Raw genomic sequence first — 25,440 nt, forward strand, 5'->3', positions numbered from 1 at the left:
AACGACAACTTATTTATTCTTTTCATTCCTGTCACAAATTTCTCCATCTCTTCACCTTCATTCGCTTTATACGCATGTGTTCTTGAGTACTTATTACATCTACTGGGTAGAACAGGGAGCCTGTTGATTCGATCAAGCACTGCTGCCACCGAGCTGTATTGTTCTAACCTGATTACTAGAGTACAATAGACACAAATAATGAAAATCTCCCCTGCTGCTTGCGACCCTTGCAAGATATTTTCGCCCACAACTTTTTGGCACAATATCACAATTACACAACAAACTGAAGACATCTAAATGGTTAGTGTAACATGATATCTGATGATAGTCATATGTGATTGGCAATCTGGGAACACCTGGTTGCCAATCAGACTTCTTCATGTACCAGTCTACTCTGCAAACTGGGCTTGATTAGTGTTCATTCCCTGCTTCCTGTTGCAATTAAACCTAGTTATACCTGCATTCCGCCTGCCGTTCTCTGCATCTTTGGGGTCATGATGCAAGCCAAGCGAAATAGAATTGTGACAGAATTATCCAGAGTGAGCCCACGGAGATTTCTCTCACCCTGCGGCTTTACAAGATTTTGGCCTTGATGTCCACATGGAAGCGTTCTCCAGCTTTTTCCTCAAGCTGCCTCCCACCCATCCCTGTTGACTGGCCTCTCTGGCCTCGTCTGGTTTCCTGGGCCTCGTCTGGACTCTTTGGAGATGTCTGTCATCCGTCCCTTGATGGGGTGCTATGAGTAGCTGTGTAACTGGGAAGGCACTGCTACTTGTAGCTCCAGTGAGGTCGTCCACGACGCCGGCACCATGCCTTTTTGCTTGGATGACCTCATCTGCAGCATCAATAGCAGCACTCCTTCCTGCTCTGGTGAGGTCGCCCATGATGCCGACACCATACTAGGGATGTAAAGATCCAGGTTTTTGCACTTCTGATCCGATACCGATATTGTTTTTGCTTTTCCGATCCGATACCGATACTGGCCGATACTGGCCTATCTGAGCATGTATTAAAGTTTAAAGTTATTTAACCTACTTAGTTGTCAGATTCATGTTGAAAATGATTTTAGTACTCCTGATAACAACTAGCCAGCTGAATTAGGTGAGTTTGAATAATACACAACGGTTGGTATTCAAGGATAAACACAAAATAACCAAAAATTATACATGAAAAACAGAAATGGCATCAGTAAACTATAAAAAAAAAGTCAACAGTATAAAGTGCAAATAATGCTGTAAACATTATTAAAAAAAAGCAAAACACACAAACAACCTGAGTGGGATAAAATGTCTAAAACTCAACATCAATACTATCTACACACTCCTTTCAATTGTTTGCCCCAGTCGGAGGGGGGGAGCAAACAATTGAAGTCCAAGTATATTGGGGAGATTTTTTCTAACAAAGATGAGCACTTCAAGATGCTCAGGTGTCAGCCTGCTCCTGTGTTCGTCAATGATGATTGCTAAAAAGCCTCTCACTCTCAAGAGTCATTAAAATGTTTTACAACTTTTCCACCACACTTGACTTTATTGTAGCATGTTTTGCACTCCACCTCTTCATCTTTTTCGTTTTGTAGGGTAAAATAATCCCACACAGCTGACATTTTTACCGCAACTTTTAATTCACACAGCCGTCTTAACGGTTAGAACACAGACCTGTGGATGTGTTGAAGGTGTGCTGGAAATTGCGGAACGGAGCGTAGGGAGCAGCAAAAGAGTGTAATGTATTATTTAAATCGGTGCGTCGGACCGGATTTTTTAAAAAACTGGATCTGGATCGGCATTTTCCCATGCCTTACCGATACACATTTTTTGGCAAATATAGGACAACCCTACACCATACTGCCCTGTCCTGGCGCAGCCACCGCCTGTCTCTCCCACGGCATGGTCATCACCTGCTCTTTCTCCTGCGAGGCCGCTACCCATTTCTTTCTCCTTTTCTTCCTCACTTGCTGAAGAAATGCCCATCTGGCGCTCGCCTTCCTTGCCTGCTGTAGAAGTCCCCATCTGGCAATTATCTTCCTCTCCCTCGTGTTCCCCTTCATAGCTGTGGTGGTGTTCCACCCGTCGCCTACACCTGGCTCTTCCCCGCTGGCCTTTGGGGCGAGGTTGTAGTTTTGCAACCCTCCAACATTCCTTCCTCCACTCTCTCTTGGTTTTGGACATTTTTTGTTTACGTTAAGGCCTGATAGAACGTCTGGTATCCGTTGGGGTGGGGCATTATGTCATGATTCTTCATGACTATTTTGGTTTTGTTATCAACTTCCTGTGTTCTGCATATTTTCCTTTTCATTGCTCTTATTTTGGTTTCTATTTCCTATCACTGCACGTCTGTCCTGAGCGTGGCCTCCTTCACCTGTCCCTGATTGGCTATCTGGGCACACCTGTTCCAGGTTGAAAATCAGGCTTCTTTATATGCCAGTCTGCCCTGCACACAGGGCTGGATCATTGTACTTGATAGCCTGATTTGTGCGCGAGTGTTTGTTCCCTGATTCCTGTTGCAATTAAACCTAGTTTTACCTGCTGTTCTCTGCATCGTTGGGGTCACACTGCAAGCCACATTTACTAGATCTTGACAACTTTCTTGAAAAACTTCCATCTGGTCCATCTTGTAGGCTTGTTCTCTTGATGCTGCTGCTCTCTGTTTGACTCTACCTCACTAAGGAAACAGTGAAATATGCGGCGTTATTGGTGGAATGAATTTGGATTTTATAATAAGCTCCACCTTATACTGTGAAATGAAGGGAAACCAAATGATTTATGATCATAGTGAACAATGACAGTGAACCTCCTTCACTCTTCTCTCATGAAACATCTCAACTGCATACAGCATATATACGAAAGTAAAAAAAAAATAGTAACACAATAATTACTTTATTTTTTTAAAGTAATTTTCCTAACACTGGTTAATGTTCACACAGGGGTGGAGCAACAAGGAAATGCATTTCTTAGTCGAGACCAGAGAGTTTCCTTTATCTGCCCATCCAGTAGGTAAGCTGCTGGAGCCAAGAAAAACAAGCCAACTAAGACTTATTTTGATACAACTGCACACACTGTACAATACCTGAGTCACAGAGTGACAGGCAAAGCCCCATGAGTGTATAATTCAATGATAATCATATGATTTATTTTATTACAGCAGCAGCGACAAGACAGAGAGGCTGGATATACGCAGACGGAAAAAGTATGCAGATTTTCATTTCAGTCCCCACCTAGAAATTGTTGATTGTGGAAAAGAAATAAATAGATTTGGCTCATTTCAGGTTTGATCTCAATGCTCCAAATGTGTATGTGAAGCCTAAACGCACCAAGTACATAAGGAGCCCTGTCGAGCAGAAAATCCAACAGTTCAAACGGTTCATTGAGAACTACCGCCGCCATATTGTCTGCTTCATTGTGGTGTACGGCATCACAGGTGGTGTGGCGATTGAGAGATGCTACTGTAAGGATGAATCACTTCTGTTTCTTTTTGATGTTTGATCCATGTGGACTGATTAAAAATGCTCCACTCTAGACTACAGTTTGCAGGCCACATCTACAGGCATCCCTGAGACTTCAGCAGTTGGCATCGTCGTGTCTCGAAGCACGGCTGCCGCCATCTCCTTCCTGTTTCCCTACATGCTCCTCACAGTGTGTCGCAACCTCATCACGCTGTGCAGAGAGACATTCCTGAACAGATACATCCCCTTTGATGCCGCCATCAACTTACATCGTTTCATGGCTGTGACTGCTGTCGTCCTCTCAGGTACCCGAGATGTTTACCGTTGTGTTTTAGGCTGCGGTAAATCAACTTGTTTCCAACAACAACAATGTGTTGTTTGTAGTTGTTCACACCTTGGGTCACGTGGTCAACATCTACATCTTCTCCATCAGTGACCTCAATATCCTGTCTTGTCTGTTCCCTAAGGTTTTCACCAACAATGGGTAATGTACATTACTTTACTAGACACATACAGAACATGAGTAAATCTTCTACGTGGATTTACTTAAGAGTAGTCTATGTACAACTTGCATCGCAGTTTAGATTTACTATCCACTGAAAATGACATAACACACTGACATTATTGTCTAAATGAGTGATTCTCAAACTGTGGTTCATGGGCTCTATCCGAGTTTTTTTCTGATGTGGTACTTTCTGAAAAAAGTTAAAGAACCGCTGGTCTAAACAGTTGGCAACACAAGTGAGTAGCAAGATACAATAAATGCTTGATCTGGGTATGCGTGAGGGCTGCCGACAATGAGGAGTTGGGGTTTATGGAAGATTAATTTCAATTTGTACTACCGTGACATTGTGAAGCAGAGCATGATCCCCTCCCTTTTTAATTGACAATTGAAAGTATCCGTCAGCATTCTGACACATTTTTCTGTCTTCACTGTAGGTCTGAACTTCCTTTCAAGTGGTCGTGGTGGTTCTTTCAAACTGTTCCAGGTACAACGAGATTCTGGAGTCACAGAGCGCATATTCTTCGTTACATTGCAATGTTTTTTGTTCTTTTGACAGGGATTACTGGCATCCTCCTTCTCCTCACTTTGTCGTTCATGTACATTTTTGCCTCTCGTTATTTTCGCCGCATCAGTTTTCGAGGATTCTGGATCTCACATTACCTTTACATTGCCGTGTATATATTGGTAAGTGTTTTTGTGCTTGACAATTAGACCACACGTTCCCGTCTGTTTTAGGAGTGTTGTGATCGTGGCATGTTTTCATCCAACAGATAGTTATTCATGGCAGTTTCGGTCTGCTTCAAGAGCCCCGTTTCTACATCTTCCTCATCCCACCTGCACTGCTCTTCTTGCTGGACAAACTCATCAGTCTGAGTAGGAAGAAGGTTGAAATTCCTGTAATTAGAGCAGAGCTGCTGCCTTCAGGTAAACTTAAGTTGTGTTATATTCACCCGTCCTTTATTATAAGACAACATGTTTTAATAATGATACAGGGCCTGAACTTCTAAGGTCCAAATAACAAGTGTTAAGTAGTGTGTGCACATAAATTGTGTGTACTATTAGTGGGCTATTAAGACTGCGTAGGTAAGACTTCCGGTTGACCGTGGTTGGTGCAACGCAGCTGCAAGCTTAGCGAGGGCTCAGTGGAAATGTGACACTTTTAGTAATTCCAGCCGTCAACTTTACCATACTTTTTACTGACCTGTCGCGTGTGTCTGGCCAAGGGAAAGCCAACAAGCCAGGCCGCTGCAAGCCTTTTGTGTCTCCGGATCCGAATACTATGTAAAAGTCAAAGCCCTTTTGAAGAGGATAAGTTGGAAGATGGACGAAATGCAAGCGGACATCCTCCACAGTATTAAATCCGTTGTCAGTGGAGAGATAGAGATATGGAGCTATTCGAGAGCATTCTCTCGTCCTCTAGCTGGACCATCGCTAGCCTGGAGTTTGCTGCTAATGCGAATGCAAACGATTTAACTGAACTCCATACGAGCATCAACAGGCTAATTGCGATGATCTGCAGAGCCGCTCCAGGTTGAGTAACATCCGAGTGGTGGGCCTTCGTGAGGGCTGTGAGGGCCTCTGTCCGATTGAGTTTGCCGCTCAATTCTTGCAGGAGGTCCTTAAACTTGACAACAAGCCCACGTTGAAACGCGCCCACTGGATCATCTGCGCTAGGTCTAAAGACGACGAATCTCGTCAAACCGCTCGTTGTACCAGTAAACTTATTTCAAAACTATGCGAAGGGTGGTTGAAGCTACGCCGCTATCTTTTATGGGGAAGAGGATTTACATTTTCTCAACCTCAAGTCAGCCATGGCTCGGAGCCGGGCGACCTTTCCTGCTGTGAAGAAAAGTCTACGTCCATGTCCCAACATGAGGTTTGGTCTTCTCTTTCCGGCCAGACGCACAGATTCAATGGTTCAACACAGGGGGCGGATTTAGTCGACCAAAACATAAAAATCGGAGTTGCCTCGGATTCATTATAGGAAGCATGTTAGCATACAAACTGGCCACCGCCACTTTGGAGTTATAAGACTACAGATAACAGAAGTATCCATTATGTTCTAATTCATTCAGATGGTATACTTACTGTGTTCTGTCGAGAAGACTACTAAGTATTTTTTTGGTATTGTCTTGTTGATAATATTGACATATATTTTTGCACATTCGATTGAAGGAATAGGTTTTGATAGTAAGCTGTAATTAAACAACCTTATTTCATCCTATTTAAACATATACCTTAGTGCAGTGGTTCTAAAATGAGGGTACGTGTACCCCTGGGGGTACTTGAAGGTATGCCATGGGGTACGTGAGATTTTTAAAAAATATTCTAAAAATAGCAACAATTCAAAAATCCTTTATAAATATATTTATTGAATAACACTTCAACAAAATATGAATGTAAGTTCATAAACTGAAAAGAAATGCAACAATGCAATATTCAGTGTTGACAGCTAGATTTTTTGTGGACATGTTCCATAAATATTGTTAAAGATTTCTTTTTTTGTAAAGAAATGTTTAGAATTTAGTTCATGAATCCAGATGGATCTCTATTACAATCTCCAAAGAGGGCACTTTAAGTTGATGATTTCTTCTATGTGTAGACATCTTTATTTATAATTGAATCACTTGTTTATTTTTCAACAAGTTTTTAGTTATTTTTATATCTTTTTTTCCCAAATACTTCAAGATAGACCACTACAAATGAGCAATATTTTGCACTGTTACACAATTTAATAAATCAGAAACTGATTAAACTGATGACATAGTGCTGTATTTTACTTCTTTATCTCTTTTTTTCAACCAAGAATGCTTTGCTCTGATTAGGGTACTTGAATTAAAAAAATTTTCACAGGGGGTACATCACTGAAAAAAGGTTGAGAACCACTGCCTTAGTGCACTTTATTTGCTAACTCAATCCCACATTTTTGGTACCTACTGCTAGAAAAGGCGCGATGGTTGTTTTTGTAGTCTTGTATGGAATATTTTTTTGTTTCAGATATCTGGCGTTTTTTTAATCCCTCCAGAAGGCAATATTCCTTGTTCTTTATCGTTCATCACATTAGTTGAAAATAAATTACTTTAATCTATATTTATATGCAAATATGATGCAATTGCTCATCAACTACGCCAGATATCAGCATCCCATTATATTCCGCAGATTCGTCTGATTCAGGTATGGTTAAGGATGATCTTAAAGAATTTCTATGCTTCCATTTTCTCTTCTCCTCATTGTTCTACTCCTGAGTTTGATAATTTTTTTTTGCCAATCTGGACTTCTGCTCAGTTGATCAGTCTGCTGCGGTAGAGGTAGAAAGACCAGTTACCGCTGCAGAATTAAATGTTGTAGTGTTATCACTAGAAAACAGAAATTCCCTGGCACCAAATGGCTATCCTCCTAAATTTAAAAACATATATTGGTGTAAGCTCACCCCCTATTATTGGACATGTACAACAAACAGTTGGAATCTTGCCCGCCTCCAGCAAACGCTCACCCAAGCTTTAATTTCTCTCCTTTTGAAAAGGAGAGAAATTAAAGGACCCTTTGTCGTGCACTTTGTATCGTCCTATTAGTCTGTTAAATGTGGACTTTAAGTTACTATCCACACTGCTGGCTTTACATGTCCCTTCTATTATTAATGCGGATAATGTATGTCCAAAATCCAACAAACAAATATTTAAAAATAACAATAATAAGGGCAAAAGTGGTGCAGACCGCCCCTATTCCAATTAAGTTTTTTAGTGTATGCTGGCTATCACCATGGAGATGCTCATTTCCCTCCACATTAATGGCATCATATGTTCCAAATCGTGGCGTTTCATCATGTTGACATGCAGCACACTTTTTTTGGCTATATTGATCTCGACAACAGAACCTATTTTTAGCATACAGACTGTGCGCTCTGGGAGGCGCTGCAATGTTGTGGTGGTGCACCAAGAAAATGCGGCTATAAAATTACAAAATGTCATTGCTGAATACACAATATATCTGACAGACAGATGGAATATGCTCTCTCAGCTATCTGTCTTCGCAGCATTTCGCGCGTCCATTTTAAAGATGATAAATATAGAGGCAAACCGGCGGCCCCAGAACATTTACTTTTGTCTTGATGAATTATCTTGTGTGCTTTAAATATTTATATTTGCATTTCTTCTTCCCAGTATTGTGAGTGTTTATAAAATCAGCATCTATTCTGCATATACACAAAGACAGACACGCTAAATGGATTGCGCTTTCTATTTTGTTTCTTTAAGGGACACAAGCTTAATAAATCAGCTTTGCGTGCGCTATTAAGTGAGCACGTGTTTTAATACATGCAAATCTTTAGTTGATCAGGCCCATAATAATGAATGTCCCACTTCTTTCTGTCGTGCCCCCCACAGGTGTAACTCATCTGGAGTTCAAGCGACCACAAGGCTTTGTGTATCGTTCCGGACAGTGGGTCCGCATTGCATGCCTGATGTTGGGCACAAATGAGTACCACCCGTTCACGTTGACATCAGCCCCTCATGAGGAGACCCTCAGCCTTCATATTAGGGCTGTGGGGCCCTGGACCAGCCGGCTGCGGGAGCTCTACAGTGAAGAAAATCTGCTGGACCTCGGAGCCTATCCAAAGGCAAGAAATACATGTTTCTTTTTACATTTTGCTGGTTGATTTTCATAAAATGAAAGTAGGCAACAGTTTTTTAATTTTACTACCAAACCCAATTTTTTTAATCTCGTCCTTATAAACTGTAAATTGATTGAGGGCTGGTGGAGTGGTTCCCAACCAAGAAGTGTTACCGTCACGCATGGGCAAATGAGCAGTTGACAGGTTGCAGAAGCAAACACGTCAATTTGAAAGAATCGAATCAACGTACAAATAAAATAATACAGATAACGGAACAGTAAATCAGCATAAAGAGGTAATAACAAAAAAAGTAGTTAAAGTGGAACTGCACTTTTTTGGGAATTTTGCAAATTATTCACAATTCTTAATTAAGACAAGCACACATGTGTTTAGTTATTTTGCATTCTAAATAGTAAATACATGCAATCAAAAGTCTGCATGCAATGAAGCCTATAGTAGTTGCTCTATTCTGCCTGTAAAGCGCTTTAAAAACATCCAAACAGCTTTTTACACACGTATATATGTAATGTAGTAACAGGCACATGTAACATTTACATATTTTGATTATTAATTTCAAAAACGCATCACAATGTTCGCTTTTTCCTTCAACTACATCACTGATTACTACTCACTGCAGACTTTGAGAGCCAACAAAAATAATAAAACATCACTTATTGTGCAACGTCTGCTCTCACTCGGATGTCGATTGCTAGGATGTTGAGCTATTAACGATACGTAAGATGAAGAATGACTCAAAATCCTCACGAAGAAAAGGGGGGTGAAGTGGAAATAGGGTATTGTTGGTGCTTTTTGGATGGTTCTTTAGAGCAATGTTTTTCAACCACTGTGCCGCGGCACACCAGTGTGCCGTTAGATATTGTCTGGCGTGCCGTGGGAAATGATGCACCTTCACCTAATTGGTCCAAAAAAATATTTTCTTTGCAAATGAATAATTATAATCTGCAAATACTGCGCTGTTCCTTAGTGTCCGTGCTGTGTAGAACTTGGCTGTAGAACTGTGATCGCAATATGCAGACCACAGTGTGCAGGTAAAAAAAGGTATGTAACACTTAAGCGAAAAATGAACAAAAGGAAATGGCAATAAAGCATAGGGATGGCTATGTAAAATGACAGTAAAACTGAACTGGTTTCAAAGTAAACAGAAACAGAATGCTGGACGACAGCAAAAACTTGCAGCGTGTGGAGCAGAGATGGACAGCGTCCACAAAGTACATCCGTGCGTGACATGGCAATCAACAATGTCCCCACAAAGAAGAATAGCAACAACTTCAATAGCCTTGCTTGCTAATGCAAAGCAGGTGCGGGGAATAGCGCTCAAAGAAAGACATAAAACTGCTGCAGGAAAACACCAAAATTACAACACAATATAAGAACTAAAGCACTACACACAGGAACACACCAACAAACTCAAAATAAGGCACGAGGAGGACCTGGTGGAGTTTCATTTTTTTAACGTTTTCTGCTGGGGGTGTGCCTCCGGATTTTTAAATGGAAAAAAATGTGCCTTGTCTCAAAAAAGGTTGAAAAACACTGCTTTAGAGGGTTTTATTGGCGGAACAGAGGACCTCCCATTAACTCTATTTTAAGCAAACTTTTGTTTATTGTCACTCATAATGATTGTGAATTATAGGAAAAATGTCCCCCCAAAAATGCAGTTACCCTTTAAGGTTGTGCATAAATGTGGATTAATGTTTGTTCATAAAAACAAACTGTTGGTCTGTGTTGACGTTGGTTCGGACCCCAAAATGCAGTAAAGGCAGTCCAAGTGCAGGCAAAAAGTCCATTTATAAGGAACAACTGAAGCAACAGCATGGTCAGACTGAAAGAGTGCAGCAGGGAAGTGCACAAGCAGTTACTGTCACAGACATCAGGTAAATAAGTTATGCTTGCACAGCACTTTCCTACCTTCAAGGTACTCAAAGCACTTTGACACACATTCACACACTGATGGCAGGAGCTGCCACGCAAGGCCATAACCTCCACCCATTAGGAGCAAGGGGGAAGTGTCTTGCTCAAGGACACAGCAGACGTGACTAGGATGGCAGAAGCCGGTCATCGAACCAGGAAGCCTCAGGTTGCTGGCAGGGCAGACCTACGCCGTACATCAAGGCACATTACTTTTATTGGCACACAACAACTACAATGATAAGAAGCTGTCTGATTGCCCTTCAAGGACAGGTGTGAGAGCCAGCTCTCAGTTCATTTCAGTTTCAGTTTATTTCGAACACGCATACGAGACAATGTAATGCATCCCACAATTCCAGCTGGTTCTTTACAGCACGTCTGGAAAGGAGTAGGAAGAAGCAGAGCTTATTTAATCCGACCTCTTTTCATACCATAGCAATTTTATCCAATTTCCTTGTTCTCTGTAACAGAACAGTGAACAAATAAATAATAATTAAATAATATACCATAGTAAGCAAACAATTATTAAATACATACATAATCTTTGTCTCAATAAAAATTAAAAAAGAAAAAAAAAACAGATCAATATGTTCATCATAATTATTGGTGTGTGTACTTTATGAACACTTGTAGTTTGAACAGTCTTAAACTGAATCATATTTGTTTGATTTCTTTGGTTAATCCGTTCCATAATTTAATTCCACATCCAGATATACTAAAGGTTTTAAGTGTTGTACGAGCATACAAATGTTTCAAATTAGATTTCAATTAGAATTGGTGTCAGTGGCACACACGTAAGCACAAACTCCAAATAAGAGCGCTGGAACAAAAATAACACAAAAAACAAGAAAATAGTGAAATAACTGATTTATGTTAAGATGAATTTGACGTTAAATATGTTTAATAAACACTTTAAGTGCATATACTTTGCTTTTTTTCTTGAATATTTTCTCATGCAAAATGAAACACCATTAATATAGATGAAAAAAATAAAAAATTCATCATGATCATTCAAAATGAATCCAAGCAACTCTATAATTATTGTGATTAAACATGTAATTGTTTGACTGCTCTACTTTTGATCTATTCTCCTGAGAAAGAGCATCCTCTGCAGCAAATGTTTGTCTTTTGCATAACAGGGCTATTTTTTACGTGTAACTCTGACAACAGAAGTAGACCAAAAATAAAATGTCTACTGCAGAGGACGTTGATTGTCAGAAGGAAGTGTAGTGTTCTTTGGAGCCCTTGAGCACGGCAGTCTATGTTGTAACTTGAGGATCAGAAATGGGTTTTCTCTTTATTGTTCCTTTTATGACTTGCACTTACGGGAAAATGTTTGCAGGTGCTATCTTTGAGTATGCGGCATTACAATATGATAAGACACGCACAAAAGAAACATCCTTCCATTTATGTTCCTTTCGTCACATTGACAGCTCACCAACACCTTTTATGCTCAACTAACACAAATTACTTCTGGATCCAGGAGCTCACACTCGCTACTCCGTTCCTTCCCAGAAAGTCCAAAGATGTAATATTTGTACAAAACCTAAAACCAGTGAAGTTAGCACGTTGTGTAATTCGTAAATAAAAACAGAATACAATGATTTGCAAATCCTTTTCAATTTATATTCAATTGAATATACTGCAAAGACAAGATATTTAATGTTCAAACAGACAAACATATTTTTTTTTTGCAAATGATCATTAACTTAGAATTTAATGGTAGCAACACATTGCAAAAAAAGTTGGCAAAGGGGCATTTTTACCACTGTGTTATATGGCCTTTCCTTTAAACAACACTCAGTAAACCTTTGGAAACTGAGGAGACCAATTTTTTAAACTTTTCAGGTGGAATTCTTTCCCATTCTTACTTGATTTACAGCTTAAGTTGTTCAATAGTCCAAGGTCTCTCTTGTGGTATTTTAGGCTTCATATTGTGCCACACATTTTAAATGGGAGACAGGTCTGGACTACAGGCATGCCAGTCTAGTACCCGAACTCTTTTACTATGAAGCCCCGCTGTTCTAACACGTGGCTTGGCATTTTCTTGCTAAAATAAGCAGGGGCGTCCATGAAAAAAGACGTTGCTTAGATGGCAACATATGTTGCTCCAAAACCTGTATGTACTTTACAGCATTAATGGTGCCTTTACAGATGTGTAAGTTACCCATGCCTTGGGCACTAATACACCCCCATACCATCACAGATGCTGGCTTTTGAACTTTGCGCCTATAACAATACGGATGGTTCTTTTCCTCTTTGTTCCGGAGGACACAACGTCCACAGTTTCCAAAAACTATTTGAAATGTGGACTCGTCAGACCACAGAACACTTTTCCACTTTGCATCAGTCCAAGTACTGTCTATCTATCTATCTATCTATCTTAGATGAGCTCAGGCCCAGCGAAGACAGCAGCGTTTCTGGGTGTTGTCGATAAATGGCTTTTGTTTTGCATTGTAGAGTTTTAACTTGCACTTACAGATGTAGCGACCAACTGTAGTTACCGATAGTAGTTTTCTGAAGTGTTCCTGAGTCCATGTGGTGATATCCTTTACACACTGGTGCTAGCGGGGTGTATAATATAGCCAAGAGTCATGGATGCATTGGAATTCTGGGTAATTCTTATGTTGCGTTTATAATGTGTTACAGAGCCAATGTTATCCAGAATTGTGTTTAGTGTGGGTTCACAGAGTGTGGCGCAACTTAGTAAAAGTGTTAAAGACAAGTTGTTTTATATCACAACCATCAGTGTGATCTGTATGGCTGTGGAACAAGACCCCTGGTTTGCACACAGTAAAAGCAACAAAAACTCTTCTGCCATTTTGGAAACGATGGCAGGGGAAGCATCACTCGTGACGTCACGACTTTGACCCGGCGGTAAAAGTAAGCATGCGCTAATAAATTGGGGGTGCGAGTTTGACCCGGCAGTAATTCAAGGCAGGCGCATATTACATGCCCGGCAGCTCTTCAAGGAAATATGGTAAATGAAAAATGGAAATGATGATGGGAAAAACATGTTTTTTGTTTTAATTTGGTTTCTGTAAGAGGACAAACATGACACAAACCTCCCTAATTGCTATAAAGCACACAGTTTATATTAAACATGCTTCACTGATTCGAGTATTTGGCGAGCGCCGTTTTGTCCTACTAATTTTGTATACTAATTTTGTCGGTCCTTGAACTCACCCTAGTTTGTTTACATGCATAACTTTCTCCGACTTTCTAGGACGTGTTTTATGCACAAAGGTGAGTTTTGTTGATGTTATTGACTTGTGTGGAGTCCTAATCAGATATATTTGGTCATTGCATGACTGTAGGCTAATCAATGCTAACATGCAATTTAGGCTAGCTGTATGTACATATTGCATCATTATGCCTCATTTGTAGGTATATTTGAGCTCATTTAGTTTCCTTTAAGTCCTCATAATTCAATCTCATGACACATTATCTGTATGTAATATGGCTTTTAATTTTTTTCGGCTCCAGGCAGATTTGTTTTTGTATTTTTGGTCCACTATGGCTCTTTCAACATTTTGCGTTGCCGACTCCTAGCCTATGGGATCAAAGGTCTGTAATATCATCGCTTACGTGCAGTGATTTCTCCAGTTTCTGTGAACCTTTTGATGATATTACAAACCGTAGATGGTGAAATCCCTAAATTACTTGCAATAGCTTGTTTAGAAATGTTGTTCTTAAACTGTTGGACAATTTGCTCACGCATTTGTTCACAAAGTGGTGACCCTCGCCCATCCTTGTTTGTTAATGACTGATCATTTCACGGAAGCCGCTTTTATACCCAATCATGGCACCCACCTGTTCCCAATTACCCTGTTCTCCTGTGGGATGTTCCAAATAAGAGTTTGATGAGCATTCCTCAACTTTCTCAGTCTTTTCGGCCACTTTTGCCAGCTTTTTTGAAACATGTTGCAGGCATCAAATTCCAAATAAGCTTATATTTGCAAAAATTTACGTTTTTCTGTTCAAACATTCAGTATCTTGTCTTTGCAGTCCATTCAATTGAATATAGGTTGAAAAGAAAGGATTTGTAAATCATTGTATTCTGTTTTTATTTATCATTTACACAATGTGCCAACTTCACTGGTTTTGGGTTTCGTATTTGCAGCAGCTTGCTACAATTCTACTAATACTTAACCCTCAAAGTGTACATTTGGGACTTGAAATAAGAATTTGTGTGATGCTTCTTTTACCACAGCTGTACCTGGATGGCCCATTCGGAGAGGGCCACCAGGAATGGACTGACTTTGAGGTGTCTGTCTTGGTGGGAGGAGGAATCGGCGTCACGCCATTTGCCTCAATTCTCAAAGACCTGGTGTTCAAGTCCTCCATCAAGTCCAAGATCCAATGTAAAAAGGTGTCTTAAAAACAAACATTTCTTCTCACATCATGAGGTGTATTTGCGCACTATCTCCCTATTTCACTGTCATATTTGCCAGGTGTACTTCATCTGGGTGACGCGCACGCAGCGTCAGTTTGAGTGGGTGTCGGACATCATCAGGGAGGTGGAGGAGATGGACTCGCTGGAGCTGGTGTCAGTTCATACTTATATTACTCAGGTGGCCGAGAAGTTTGACCTCCGCACCACCATGCTGGTGAGCCCAATTACAGTGTCATTATAAACTACAGCAGGGGTCACCAACCTTTTTGAAACCAAGAGCTACTTCTTGGGTACTGATTAATGCGAAGGGCTACCAGTTTGATACACACTTAAATAAATTGCCAGAAATAGCCAATTTGCTCAAATTATTTTTAATAAATACATCTGTACATATACATACATATATATATATATATATATAAAATGGGTATTTCGGTCTGCCATTTCGTCATACATTTTTTTTCCTTTTACGGAAGGTTTTTTGTAGAGAATAAATGATGAAAAAAACACTTAATTGAACGGTTTAAAAGAGGAGAAAACTCGAAAAAAAAATGCATATAAAATTTTGAAACATAGTTTATCTTCTATTTCGACTCTTTAAAATTCAAAATTCAACCGAAAAAAATGAAGAGAAAAACTAGCTAATTCGCATCTTTTTGAAGAAATTAAAAAAATAATTTCTGGAACATCATTAGTAATTTTTCCTGATTAAGATTAATTTTAGAAGTTTGCATTTTGTTAGAATATATAACAAATTGGACCAACCTATATTTGTAACAAACACAAATCATTATTTCTTCTAGATTTTCCAGAACAAAAATTTTAAAAGAAATTCAAAAGACTTTGAAATAAGATTTAAATTTGATTCTACAGATTTTCCAGAAAATTTGTTTTTTAAATTTTAATCATAATAAGTTTGAAGAAATATTTCACAAAAATTCTTCGTCGTAAAAACAGAAGCTAAAATGAAGAATTAAATTAAAATGGATGTATTAATCTTTAAAACAAATACATTTACTTGAAGAATGATTTAAATTGTCAGGAAAGAAGAGGAAGGAATTGAAAAGGTAAAAAGTTATTTGTGTTCGAAAATCCTAAAATCATTTTTAAAGTTGTATTTTTTTCTCCAAAGTTGTCTTTCTGAAAGTTATAACAAGCAAAGTAAAAAAAATGTAATGAATTTATTTAAACAAGTGAAGACCAAGTCTTTAGAATATTTTCTTGGATTTTCAAATTCTATTTGAGTTTTTGTCTCTCTTAGAATTAAAAATGTCGAGCAAAGCGAGACCAGCTTGCTAGTAAATAAATGGCATTTTAAAAAAAAGAGGTAACTCACTGGTAAGTGCTGCTATTTGAGCTATTTTTAGAAGAGGCCAGCGGGCGACTCAATTGGTGCTTACGGGCGACCTGGTGCCCGCGGGCACCGCGTTGGTGACCCCTGGACTACACTGTATTTACATTATAGTCAGTGATGGATTACCATCTATGTTTATCTTGTGTGGAATCTGTTACCAGTACGTGTGTGAGCGGCACTTCCAGAAAGTTTGGAACCGCAGTCTTTTCACCGGCCTGAGGTCCGTCACCCACTTTGGCCGGCCGCCTTTCGTCTCCTTTTTCAGCTCACTGCAGGAGGTTCACCCAAAGGTCAGGCCTTTTCTCCTTGCATATACACACAAAGTCTGATATAACGCAACATTCTATATAAAGAAGGAGTCTCCAATCTACAGATATGGCCCGCCAGCATCCAAAATATTTTTTTACGCTATAATATTTTTTCAATCCGTCTTTTCTAGCCCATCCATCAATCCATTTTCTACCGCTTGTTACACTGATCTTGGCCTTTCGGTCATAACCCAGAGCTCATGACCATAGGTGAGGATGGGAACGTAAATCAACCGCTAAATTGAGAGCTTTGCCTTCCGGCTCAGCTCCTTCTTCACCACAACGGATCGATACAGCATCCGCATTACTGAAGACGCCGCACCGATCCGCCTGTCAACCTCACGATCCACTCTTCCCTCACTCGTGAACAAGACTCCTAGGTAGTTGAACTCCACTTGGGGCAGGGTCTCCTCCCCGACCCGGAGATGGCACTCCACCCTTTTCCGGGCGAGAACCATGGACTCTGACTTAGAGGTGCCGATTCTCATCCCAGTCGCTTCACACTCAGCTGCGAACCAATCCAGTGAGAGCTGAAGATCCCGGCCAGATGAAGCCATCAGTGTTGGGATGTCGCATGGCTGCAGTTGTGTGACCTCAAGTATGCAAAAATCCAGGAGAGCAGAAAGCCGGTAAGATGATTTTAATTTCATCAAAGTAAAAGATATAAACAGAAAGCAGTCTTGCATGGAGATGTTCCCAACATGGTTTTAACTTCGAGCACTGAGGAGTGCTCGAGTGAAACATAAATAGACCTATGTTGATTGACAGCAGCTGAGGACCGCTGCCAATCAACGGCGAGTGTGACAAAAACAGTGCTCAGCGGAGTAAACAGGAAGTATGACAAAATAAGAGCACTGAACAGGAAATAAAGTACAAAACACGAAAAACTATCAGAAAGTAAGTGACAGATCGTTACAGGACCTCCCCCTCAAGGAACAGATACCAGATGTTCCCTGGAAAAGAAAAATGGAAAAAAAAATGTCCACAAAGTAAGGGAGGATGGAAGGAGGATTTGGTGGAAGGTCGCCAAACCTCGTGTCCCCGCAGCCAGCGAGGGAAAGTCAGGTGGCGACGGCGCGTAGAGCGCCGCTGGAACTGGCGGGGCGGGCGGCCACGGAACAGCCACATCATTGGCCGAAAAAGAGACGAGTGCATCCCGCGAGGAGGACGCCCAGGGCACGGCCACATCCGCGGCTGACGTGGAGGCGGGCGCGCTGAAGCAGGCCCGGAGACAGCAGACAAAGCGGCGGGGGCTGCAGCCAAAACAGATACCTCTGCAGGAGGCGGCTGAGGAGCCGATGTTGGTGCCGGCGTGGAAGCGGCAGACGTCATCAACGGCGTGGAAGCGGAAGACGTCATCGGCGGTGTCGAAGCGGCAGACGTCATCGGCGGCGTGAAAGCGGCAGACGTCATCGGCGGCGTGAAAGCGGCAGACGTCATCGGCGGCGTGAAAGCGGCAGACGTCATCGGCGGCGTGAAAGCGGCAGACGTCATCGGCGGCGTGAAAGCGGCAGACGTCATCGGCGGCGTGAAAGCGGCAGACGTCATCGGCGGCGTGAAAGCGGCAGACGTCATCGGCGGCGTGAAAGCGGCAGACGTCATCGGCGGCGTGAAAGCGGCAGACGTCATCGGCGGCGTGAAAGCGGCAGACGTCATCGGCGGCGTGAAAGCGGCAGACGTCATCAACGGCGTGATTGTTGCAGATGTCATCGGCGGCGTGAAAGCGGCAGATGACGCCGGGCGAGGAGCAGCAAATGCTGGCCGAGGAATAGCGGATGCCGGCGGTGACGAAGCCCGGCGTGGTGCTGCTCTTGGCGGCGTTGGAACCGTGCGTAGTGCCGGCGTTGGAGCTCGGCGTGGAGCCGGCGTTGGGGCTCGGCGTGGAGCCGGCGTTGGGGCTCGGCGTGGAGCCGGCGTTGGGGCTCGGCGTGGAGCCGGCGTTGGGGCTCGGCGTGGAGCCGGCGTTGGGGCTCGGCGTGGAGCCGGCGTTGGGGCTCGGCGTGGAGCCGGCGTTGGGGCTAGGCGTGGAGCCGGCGTTGGAGCTGTGCGAAAACCCGCTAGGGACGTAGATGTCTCCGTGGAAGGAGACGCTGGCGGGGGTGACAGCGGTGTGTGCCTGGCTGCACCGCAGTGTATAGTGGGCCCCCCTCCACTAGGTGGCTGCCAGACACCGTTCACACATGCGGGAAAACGTGCCTGCTCGTCGGAGTCCCCCGGTGCGAAAACCAGGGACGGGCGGGAGGGGACCAGGAGGAGGGACGAAGACACGTCCCGTGCCAAGTCCCAGCAGGAGGACAAAAGCGACCTCACTGTGGGCTCCACTGGAGCTCTCGGCGAACCAAAAAAGAGAGCGGGAGCTGGCAAAAAGAGCAGCCGGGGAGCAGCCGCTGGAAGCTGCGTAGGAGCAGGGAGAAGCAGCTCAGCAGACGACGGGAAGGATGGCGGCGGCGGACGTGCCGGTCGGAGAGCCGCAGTCGGCGACGGAGCCGCAGGAGCCGCGAGACGTGAAGGAGGAGGCGGGCGCGCCGGTCGGTGAGCCGTAGCCGGCAGCGTTGCCGAGAGGAAGGATGGCGGCGGAGGACGCGCCGGTCGGAGAGCCGTAGCCGGTAGCGTTGCCGCGGGAGCCGTGAGGCATGCAGGAAGTGGCGGACGTGCTGGTCGGAGAGCCGTAGCCAGCCGTTGAGCCGAGAGGAAAGATGGCGGCGGGGGACGCGCCGGTCGGAGAGCCGAAGCCGGTGGCGTTGCCGCGGAGAGAGGGTCCGCGTCTGTAGGCTGGGACCGCACAAACCTGGCCTTCAAGTCCTCCAGGAATTGTGCGGTCCAGAACGTCGGCTGAGGATTGCCGACAGGGATTCTCGCGAGGTCACAATTTTCTGGCTCGAAGTTACTGTTGGGATGTCGCATGGCTGCAGTTGTGTGACCTCAAGTATGCAAAAATCCAGGAGAGCAGAAAGCCGGTAAGATGATTTTAATTTCATCAAAGTAAAAGATATAAACAGAAAGCAGTCTTGCATGGAGATGTTCCCAACATGGTTTTAACTTCGAGCACTGAGGAGTGCTCGAGTGAAACATAAATAGACCTATGTTGATTGACAGCAGCTGAGGACCGCTGCCAATCAACGGCGAGTGTGACAAAAACAGTGCTCAGCGGAGTAAACAGGAAGTATGACAAAATAAGAGCACTGAACAGGAAATAAAGTACAAAACACGAAAAACTATCAAAAAAGTAAGTGACAGATCGTTACAATCAGGACCACATCATCTGCAAAAAGCAGAGACCTAATCCTGCAGCCACCAAACCGGATCCCCTCCACGCCTTGACTGTGCCTAGAAATTCTGTCCCTAAAAGTTGTCAGTTGTCAGGCAAATCATATTGTCTAAAAATGCATCTTCCTAATGATAACGTGACGGTCTCGGGCGAGTGTGCGACATGTGCGCACTCTTTTAGTCAATTAGTGCACAAGGGGGTCGCTTATCCGACCTCGGATAAGCAGAAGAACATGGATGGATAGATGGATGGATGGGGAAAAAAAGTGAAATCGTTCAGGAAACATAAAATAGACTCTGAGTGTAGAGTTTTTAAACATCAGTGGACATATTACTTTTTTTTGTCAAGTGTAAAGAAAAAGACAATTCGTCTAATCTGCAATGAGACAATTTATATATATATATATATATATATATATATATATACTGTATATATATATGTGTGTGTGTACATATATATATATATATAGGATAGGATAGGATAGATCTTTATTGTCATTGCACAAGTACAACGAAATTATATATATATATATATATATATATATACAGTACAGGCCAAAAGTTTGACACACCTTCTCCTCATTCAATGCATTTTCTCTATTTTCATGATTATTTACATTGTAGATTGTCACTGAAGGCGTAAAAACTATGACTGAACACATGTGGAGTTATGTACTTAACAAAAAAAAGGTGACATAACTGAAAACATGTTTTATATTCTTGTTTCTTCAAAATAGCCACCCTTTGCTCTGATTAATATTTTGCACACTCTTGGCATGCTCTCGATGAGCTTCAAGCACACCTGTGAAGTGAAAACCATTTCAGGGGATTACTTCTTGAAGCTCATAGAGAGAATGCCAAGAGTGTGCAAAGCAGTAATCAGAGCAAAGGGTGGTGTTGGAATAATTATGTGTAAGTTATCACACAACTCTTATACTTAAAGGCTGTTGCTATAGTTGTCATCAATTATGCTGGAGTTGTACTTTTCTATCTGTGCAAAGAGCCATCATCTTGTATCAGTGTTTGTGTCCAGAACATCGAGTGCTGTGACGCAGATAAAGCAGAGACAGGGCAATATCACGACTGTCAGCACATTTGCATTTCATGAAAAGTCATATATTGTGTCTAACTGGAGCTGCTGAGATTACCCCCTTCCTTCAGCAGCAGCCTCAGTGATGTAACCAGGGACCTCCCAAATAAATAGTGGAGCACGTGGGCTGGACTTTAGAGCGTAGTTTGGATCTGTAACTAGAGTACAGCCCAAAACATCCCTCCTCATTGAACCAAATTGAACTCTGTCTCTGCATGATTCCTTGCTTCTTGTTTGTTTAATAGATGTCATTAGTGTTTGAACCTGACAGGTGGCTATTTTTTAAGAAACTACATTATAAAACATGTTTTCAGTTATTTCACCTTTTTTTGTTCGGTACATAACTCCTTATGTGTTCATTCATAGTTTTGATGCCTTCAGTGACAATCTACAATGTTAATAGTCGTGAAAATAAAGAAAACACATTGAATGAGAAGGTGTGTCTAAACTTTTGGCCTGTACTGTGTGTATATATATATATATATACTGATATATTTATATTTATATATATATATATATATATATATATATATATATATATATATATATCTATATATATATATATATATATATATATATATATACATATATATATATATATATATATATATATATATAGATATATATAGATAGATATATATATATATATATATATATATATATATATATATATATATATATATATATATATATATATATATATATATATATATATGTGGCCCCTGGGTCAAAAAGTATATATATTTATATATATGTGGCCCCTGGGTCAAAAAGTTTGGGGACCCCTGATATAAAATGATTGTGCCAAAGACCCAAAATTTTCGCCCCAATGTTGCCAACAGTCCTAATCCTCCTTTGTTTACGTTGTTGTTGCTAGGAGTGCCATAGTTCATGCACCTGTTTCTGTTTCTTTATGACGATATCTCGAGAATAACACAATCGGTATTCTATGTAGCCCAACCACCGCGTTATATGGAACTTTGAGTGTAAACACGCATTTAACGTGTCACTTTATTGTGTGTATTTCCTGCAGGCGTCTAAGATTGGTGTATTCAGCTGTGGACCACCAGGACTCACCAAAAATGTGGAAAAAGCCTGTCAGCACATGAACAAAAAGGACCAGGCACTCTTCCTGCATCACTATGAGAACTTTTAAATGGCCATCCATGTTAGTGACGATCGTGCTGGCCAATTTAGGAGGAGAAAATAAATAAATACACAATTTTGAAGGAACAAATCTCAAAGAGCTAAAGTCTGGCAATGGGAAAGTTGATATTTTTGATCACCAGTGACCTGGTTGTTGACCATCTATAAAGTATATGGCATTTACTAGGGGGTTATTCGTACAAATACATTTTTAAATATTGAAAATGTATATATATGCTTTGAATGTTTTATATTTTATAATTTACATACAAAAGTGGAGACCACTATTTGAACAATTGTGGTATATTAATAATTGGGGGAATTAATTTTCACTGCCGTACATTTAAACAATAGACATTACACATCACGAACAAAATAACAAAAAGACATCATACATGACCAACACATTTCCAGGCTTGTCAGACAGGTCCGCCGGGCCTGCTGTTTAGGTCGGCTATAGCTGCAGGGTAAAGGCTTTTCCCGAGGCGGACCCGACAGAATTTGATAGTTCTGTACCTGCGCCCTGTTGGCAGTGGGATTATGTATTGGTGTAGTGGGTGAGTCTGTTAGAATAATTATGTATATATTATCATCATAACTTTATGCTTAAGGGCCGTTACTATAAAGCAGGGGCGTCACTAGACCTAGTACTGTACTGGGGCACACCTGGGGCACAAATAATTAATGTGAGCGTGCAAAGCGCGCAAGCAAAAACATTTTTAGCACTTATTTATCATAAAAAAATACATAAATAGTGCTTTAAACTATGAAATCATATCAGATTATGTTGTATGGATATTTGATTAACCACCTGAAATGAACTAATGCATTTGACCTACTTGTGCACTTTTTTACTCCAGACTTCTAAACTGCTACTGGTAAAAACAAAAAGGAAGAGCAATGAATCTTTTTGAAATATATATTGCAGTAATCATCTGCAAATTTAACATCTACAAAAGTAAAACAAAAAATAAAGCACCCCTACATCTCTGGGTTCTTTTATATTATTTAATTTCCATTTATGGCAATGTGGCTAATCCTATTTCAGATACACAAAACTATAGAATATACACAAAACAATAAAGCCACAGTAGTAAAATAAATGAACAACTGTTGTGTGTCTGTTCAGGGAATCATTTTCTGAGAAGTAAACTGTAACGTCTCGTTTTCATTTTTGCAAAGTGGTCAATCACTCTGGACAGACATGGAAATATTACAGTAACTGTTATACAGTTGACCAGTGGTTCCCAACTGCTGGGTCGTGACATAAAAGTGGATTGTGTGTCATTTTCAGTGAGTCGCAGTCAGATGTGTGCATGGAAAAAAAAAAGTTTAGGGAGAAAAAAATCAAATTGTGGCAACAAAACCAGATATTTTTAGCCATTTTTCTAGAGACTATTAGTGAGTATTTTAGCAAAAGGCAAACCGACTAACAAGTTGAAGGAGGACTCAGGACAGACATGGAAATATATTTTAAAACAATCTAAATGGGGCAACAAAACCCGATATTTTCAGCCATCTTTCTGAAAACAAATACAGAAATGTTACTATTTTTTCTGGAAACAAAACCAGATGCTTTAGCTGTAGCCATTTTTCTGGTGACACAACAAGATTATTTTAGTCAAAGTCACACCGATTAACAAGACAAGTCTACTGTGCTATTTTTCTGCGAAATAAACTTGAATGATTTAAAAATTTGGCAAACGACTTGATGATATGGATAAATGTTTTTCTTCCTGAAGATAAACCATTTGAGAAGCATTTAACTCACACATGCTTACTCCAAATCATCATTGATGCAGAACCAGCAGACAATAACCAACATTATGTTTCATGTTCATTGGAAATTCCCCCGACAGCTCGTACAGCAAATGATTGTCTTGATACAAGGAATAATGTTAGCTAACTTAGCATCAACTTAAGACAATGATGTTGCCTAGCTAGCTAGGACTTCACTTACATCTCTCATTCCTCGCTGCTTCTTCTCTGCTGCGGGCGAATAACTTTCTTAAATCCATCTAGGAGTTACAGTTTGAGTCAAATCAAAATCAAAATAATATAATTAATAAATTGTTGTTGGCTAACGTTACCTACCTCAGCAGTGATTCGCATCCTCTCTCTCTCTCTCTCTCTCTCTCTCTTTCTCTCTCTCTCTCTCTCTCTCTCTCTCTCTCTCTCTCTGAACTGAAGTCTCGATCCACACGTGAAAACATTACCATATTAATTAGCTCTGTGCTCATTGTTACGTGGAGTGAATACAGTAGCAATCAATTACCATACTAAGTAGTATGTGCGCTGTTGTCTATGTTATGTAGACTTAAAACTCTAAAGCGTTTTTTTTTTTATTGGTGAAATTTTTACTGGGGCACTGTAGATAAACACTGGGGCATGTGCCCCAGTGAAATCTGTCTGGCGACGCCACTGCTATAAAGTATTGTCAATTTATGCTGAAGTTGTATTCCTGTATTTGTGCAAAGCTACCAATCTGAGATATTGCTAGCCTTTCTTTTTATGAGTGTTCTGTCCAGATCCCGCCTGCTGACCACCAAGGCCAAACATTGTGTTCTGGGACAAGAACAAGCACAGACTGGGCGATAGCACCAAGTGTCAACATATTTTCATTTTTGTATTATCACATCTTGTGTCGAGTCCACCACCCCTTTCCTTCAGCCACAGTGATGTAATAGGGATGAACCTGACATCTTCTTGGTCCTTCGAGCCGGATCCCAACAAGTCTGATGATACCAGCCGGGTGAGTAAAATCAGAAGACCATGGCACCCACATCTCCTATTGAGGAGGTGATTTTCTTCTGGGATCGGACGACTGACGGGAGACCGAGGACAAGAGGAAGGAACGCAGATTTCAGTGAGTACATTTTGGATTACAAAGGAAAAATAGCATGTGACTGAGGGTTATGACGCATAGAAGAAGAAAAAAGTGACGCATAGAAAAAGTGTGTAACTATGGGTTGCGACGCATAGAAAAAGTGTGTAACTATGGGTTGCGACGCATAGAAAAAGCGTGTAACTAAGGGTTGCGAAGCATAGAAAAAGCATGTAACTGAGGATTAGGACGCATGGGAAAAGTGTGTGACTAAGGGTTAACAACGCAAAAACAAACCCTGTGAATCCTAGGCTCTAACAGGTAAAAAGGCCTAAGAATAAGAAGGAAGGCAGAGTCTACAAAGAGTGAAAGTTCTGTAAGATTCAACATTGAAAATAAGCCAAATTAAGGACCACGGACTCCAAGTAAAAACCGACAATTCTGAAATAGAAAAGGCCATAGAAGGACGACTGAGTCCGCGAAACTGAAACTTTAGTAAAACGAGTGTAAAAGGTGTGAACGTGAGAGTGTGTGGGAGTGATCGTCTCTAGGCTATCATTCCATACTAAAGTTGTG

At 41.3% G+C, this 25,440-nt stretch overlaps 1 protein-coding gene across 1 annotated transcript in view; it reads left to right on the plus strand.

Annotated features, from left to right (window-relative positions):
• duox (dual oxidase) overlaps positions 1–23,909 on the plus strand; it is a 54,778-nt gene extending 30,869 nt beyond the window's left edge. The window contains exons 20-32 of the mRNA XM_061917323.1: positions 2,921–2,990; positions 3,139–3,183; positions 3,263–3,441; positions 3,514–3,744; positions 3,824–3,923; positions 4,379–4,428; positions 4,501–4,628; positions 4,715–4,868; positions 8,327–8,559; positions 14,693–14,851; positions 14,934–15,089; positions 16,391–16,519; positions 21,928–23,909. Coding sequence (XP_061773307.1) covers positions 2,921–2,990; positions 3,139–3,183; positions 3,263–3,441; positions 3,514–3,744; positions 3,824–3,923; positions 4,379–4,428; positions 4,501–4,628; positions 4,715–4,868; positions 8,327–8,559; positions 14,693–14,851; positions 14,934–15,089; positions 16,391–16,519; positions 21,928–22,050 — 1,757 coding nt within the window. The 3' untranslated portion in view covers positions 22,051–23,909. The remainder of the gene's footprint in view (positions 1–2,920; positions 2,991–3,138; positions 3,184–3,262; positions 3,442–3,513; positions 3,745–3,823; positions 3,924–4,378; positions 4,429–4,500; positions 4,629–4,714; positions 4,869–8,326; positions 8,560–14,692; positions 14,852–14,933; positions 15,090–16,390; positions 16,520–21,927) is intronic.
• Positions 23,910–25,440: the final 1,531 nt, after the last annotated feature.

The sequence above is a fragment of the Nerophis ophidion genome, linkage group LG12, assembly GCF_033978795.1.
Source record: "Nerophis ophidion isolate RoL-2023_Sa linkage group LG12, RoL_Noph_v1.0, whole genome shotgun sequence".
Taxonomy (NCBI): Eukaryota; Metazoa; Chordata; class Actinopteri; order Syngnathiformes; family Syngnathidae; genus Nerophis; species Nerophis ophidion.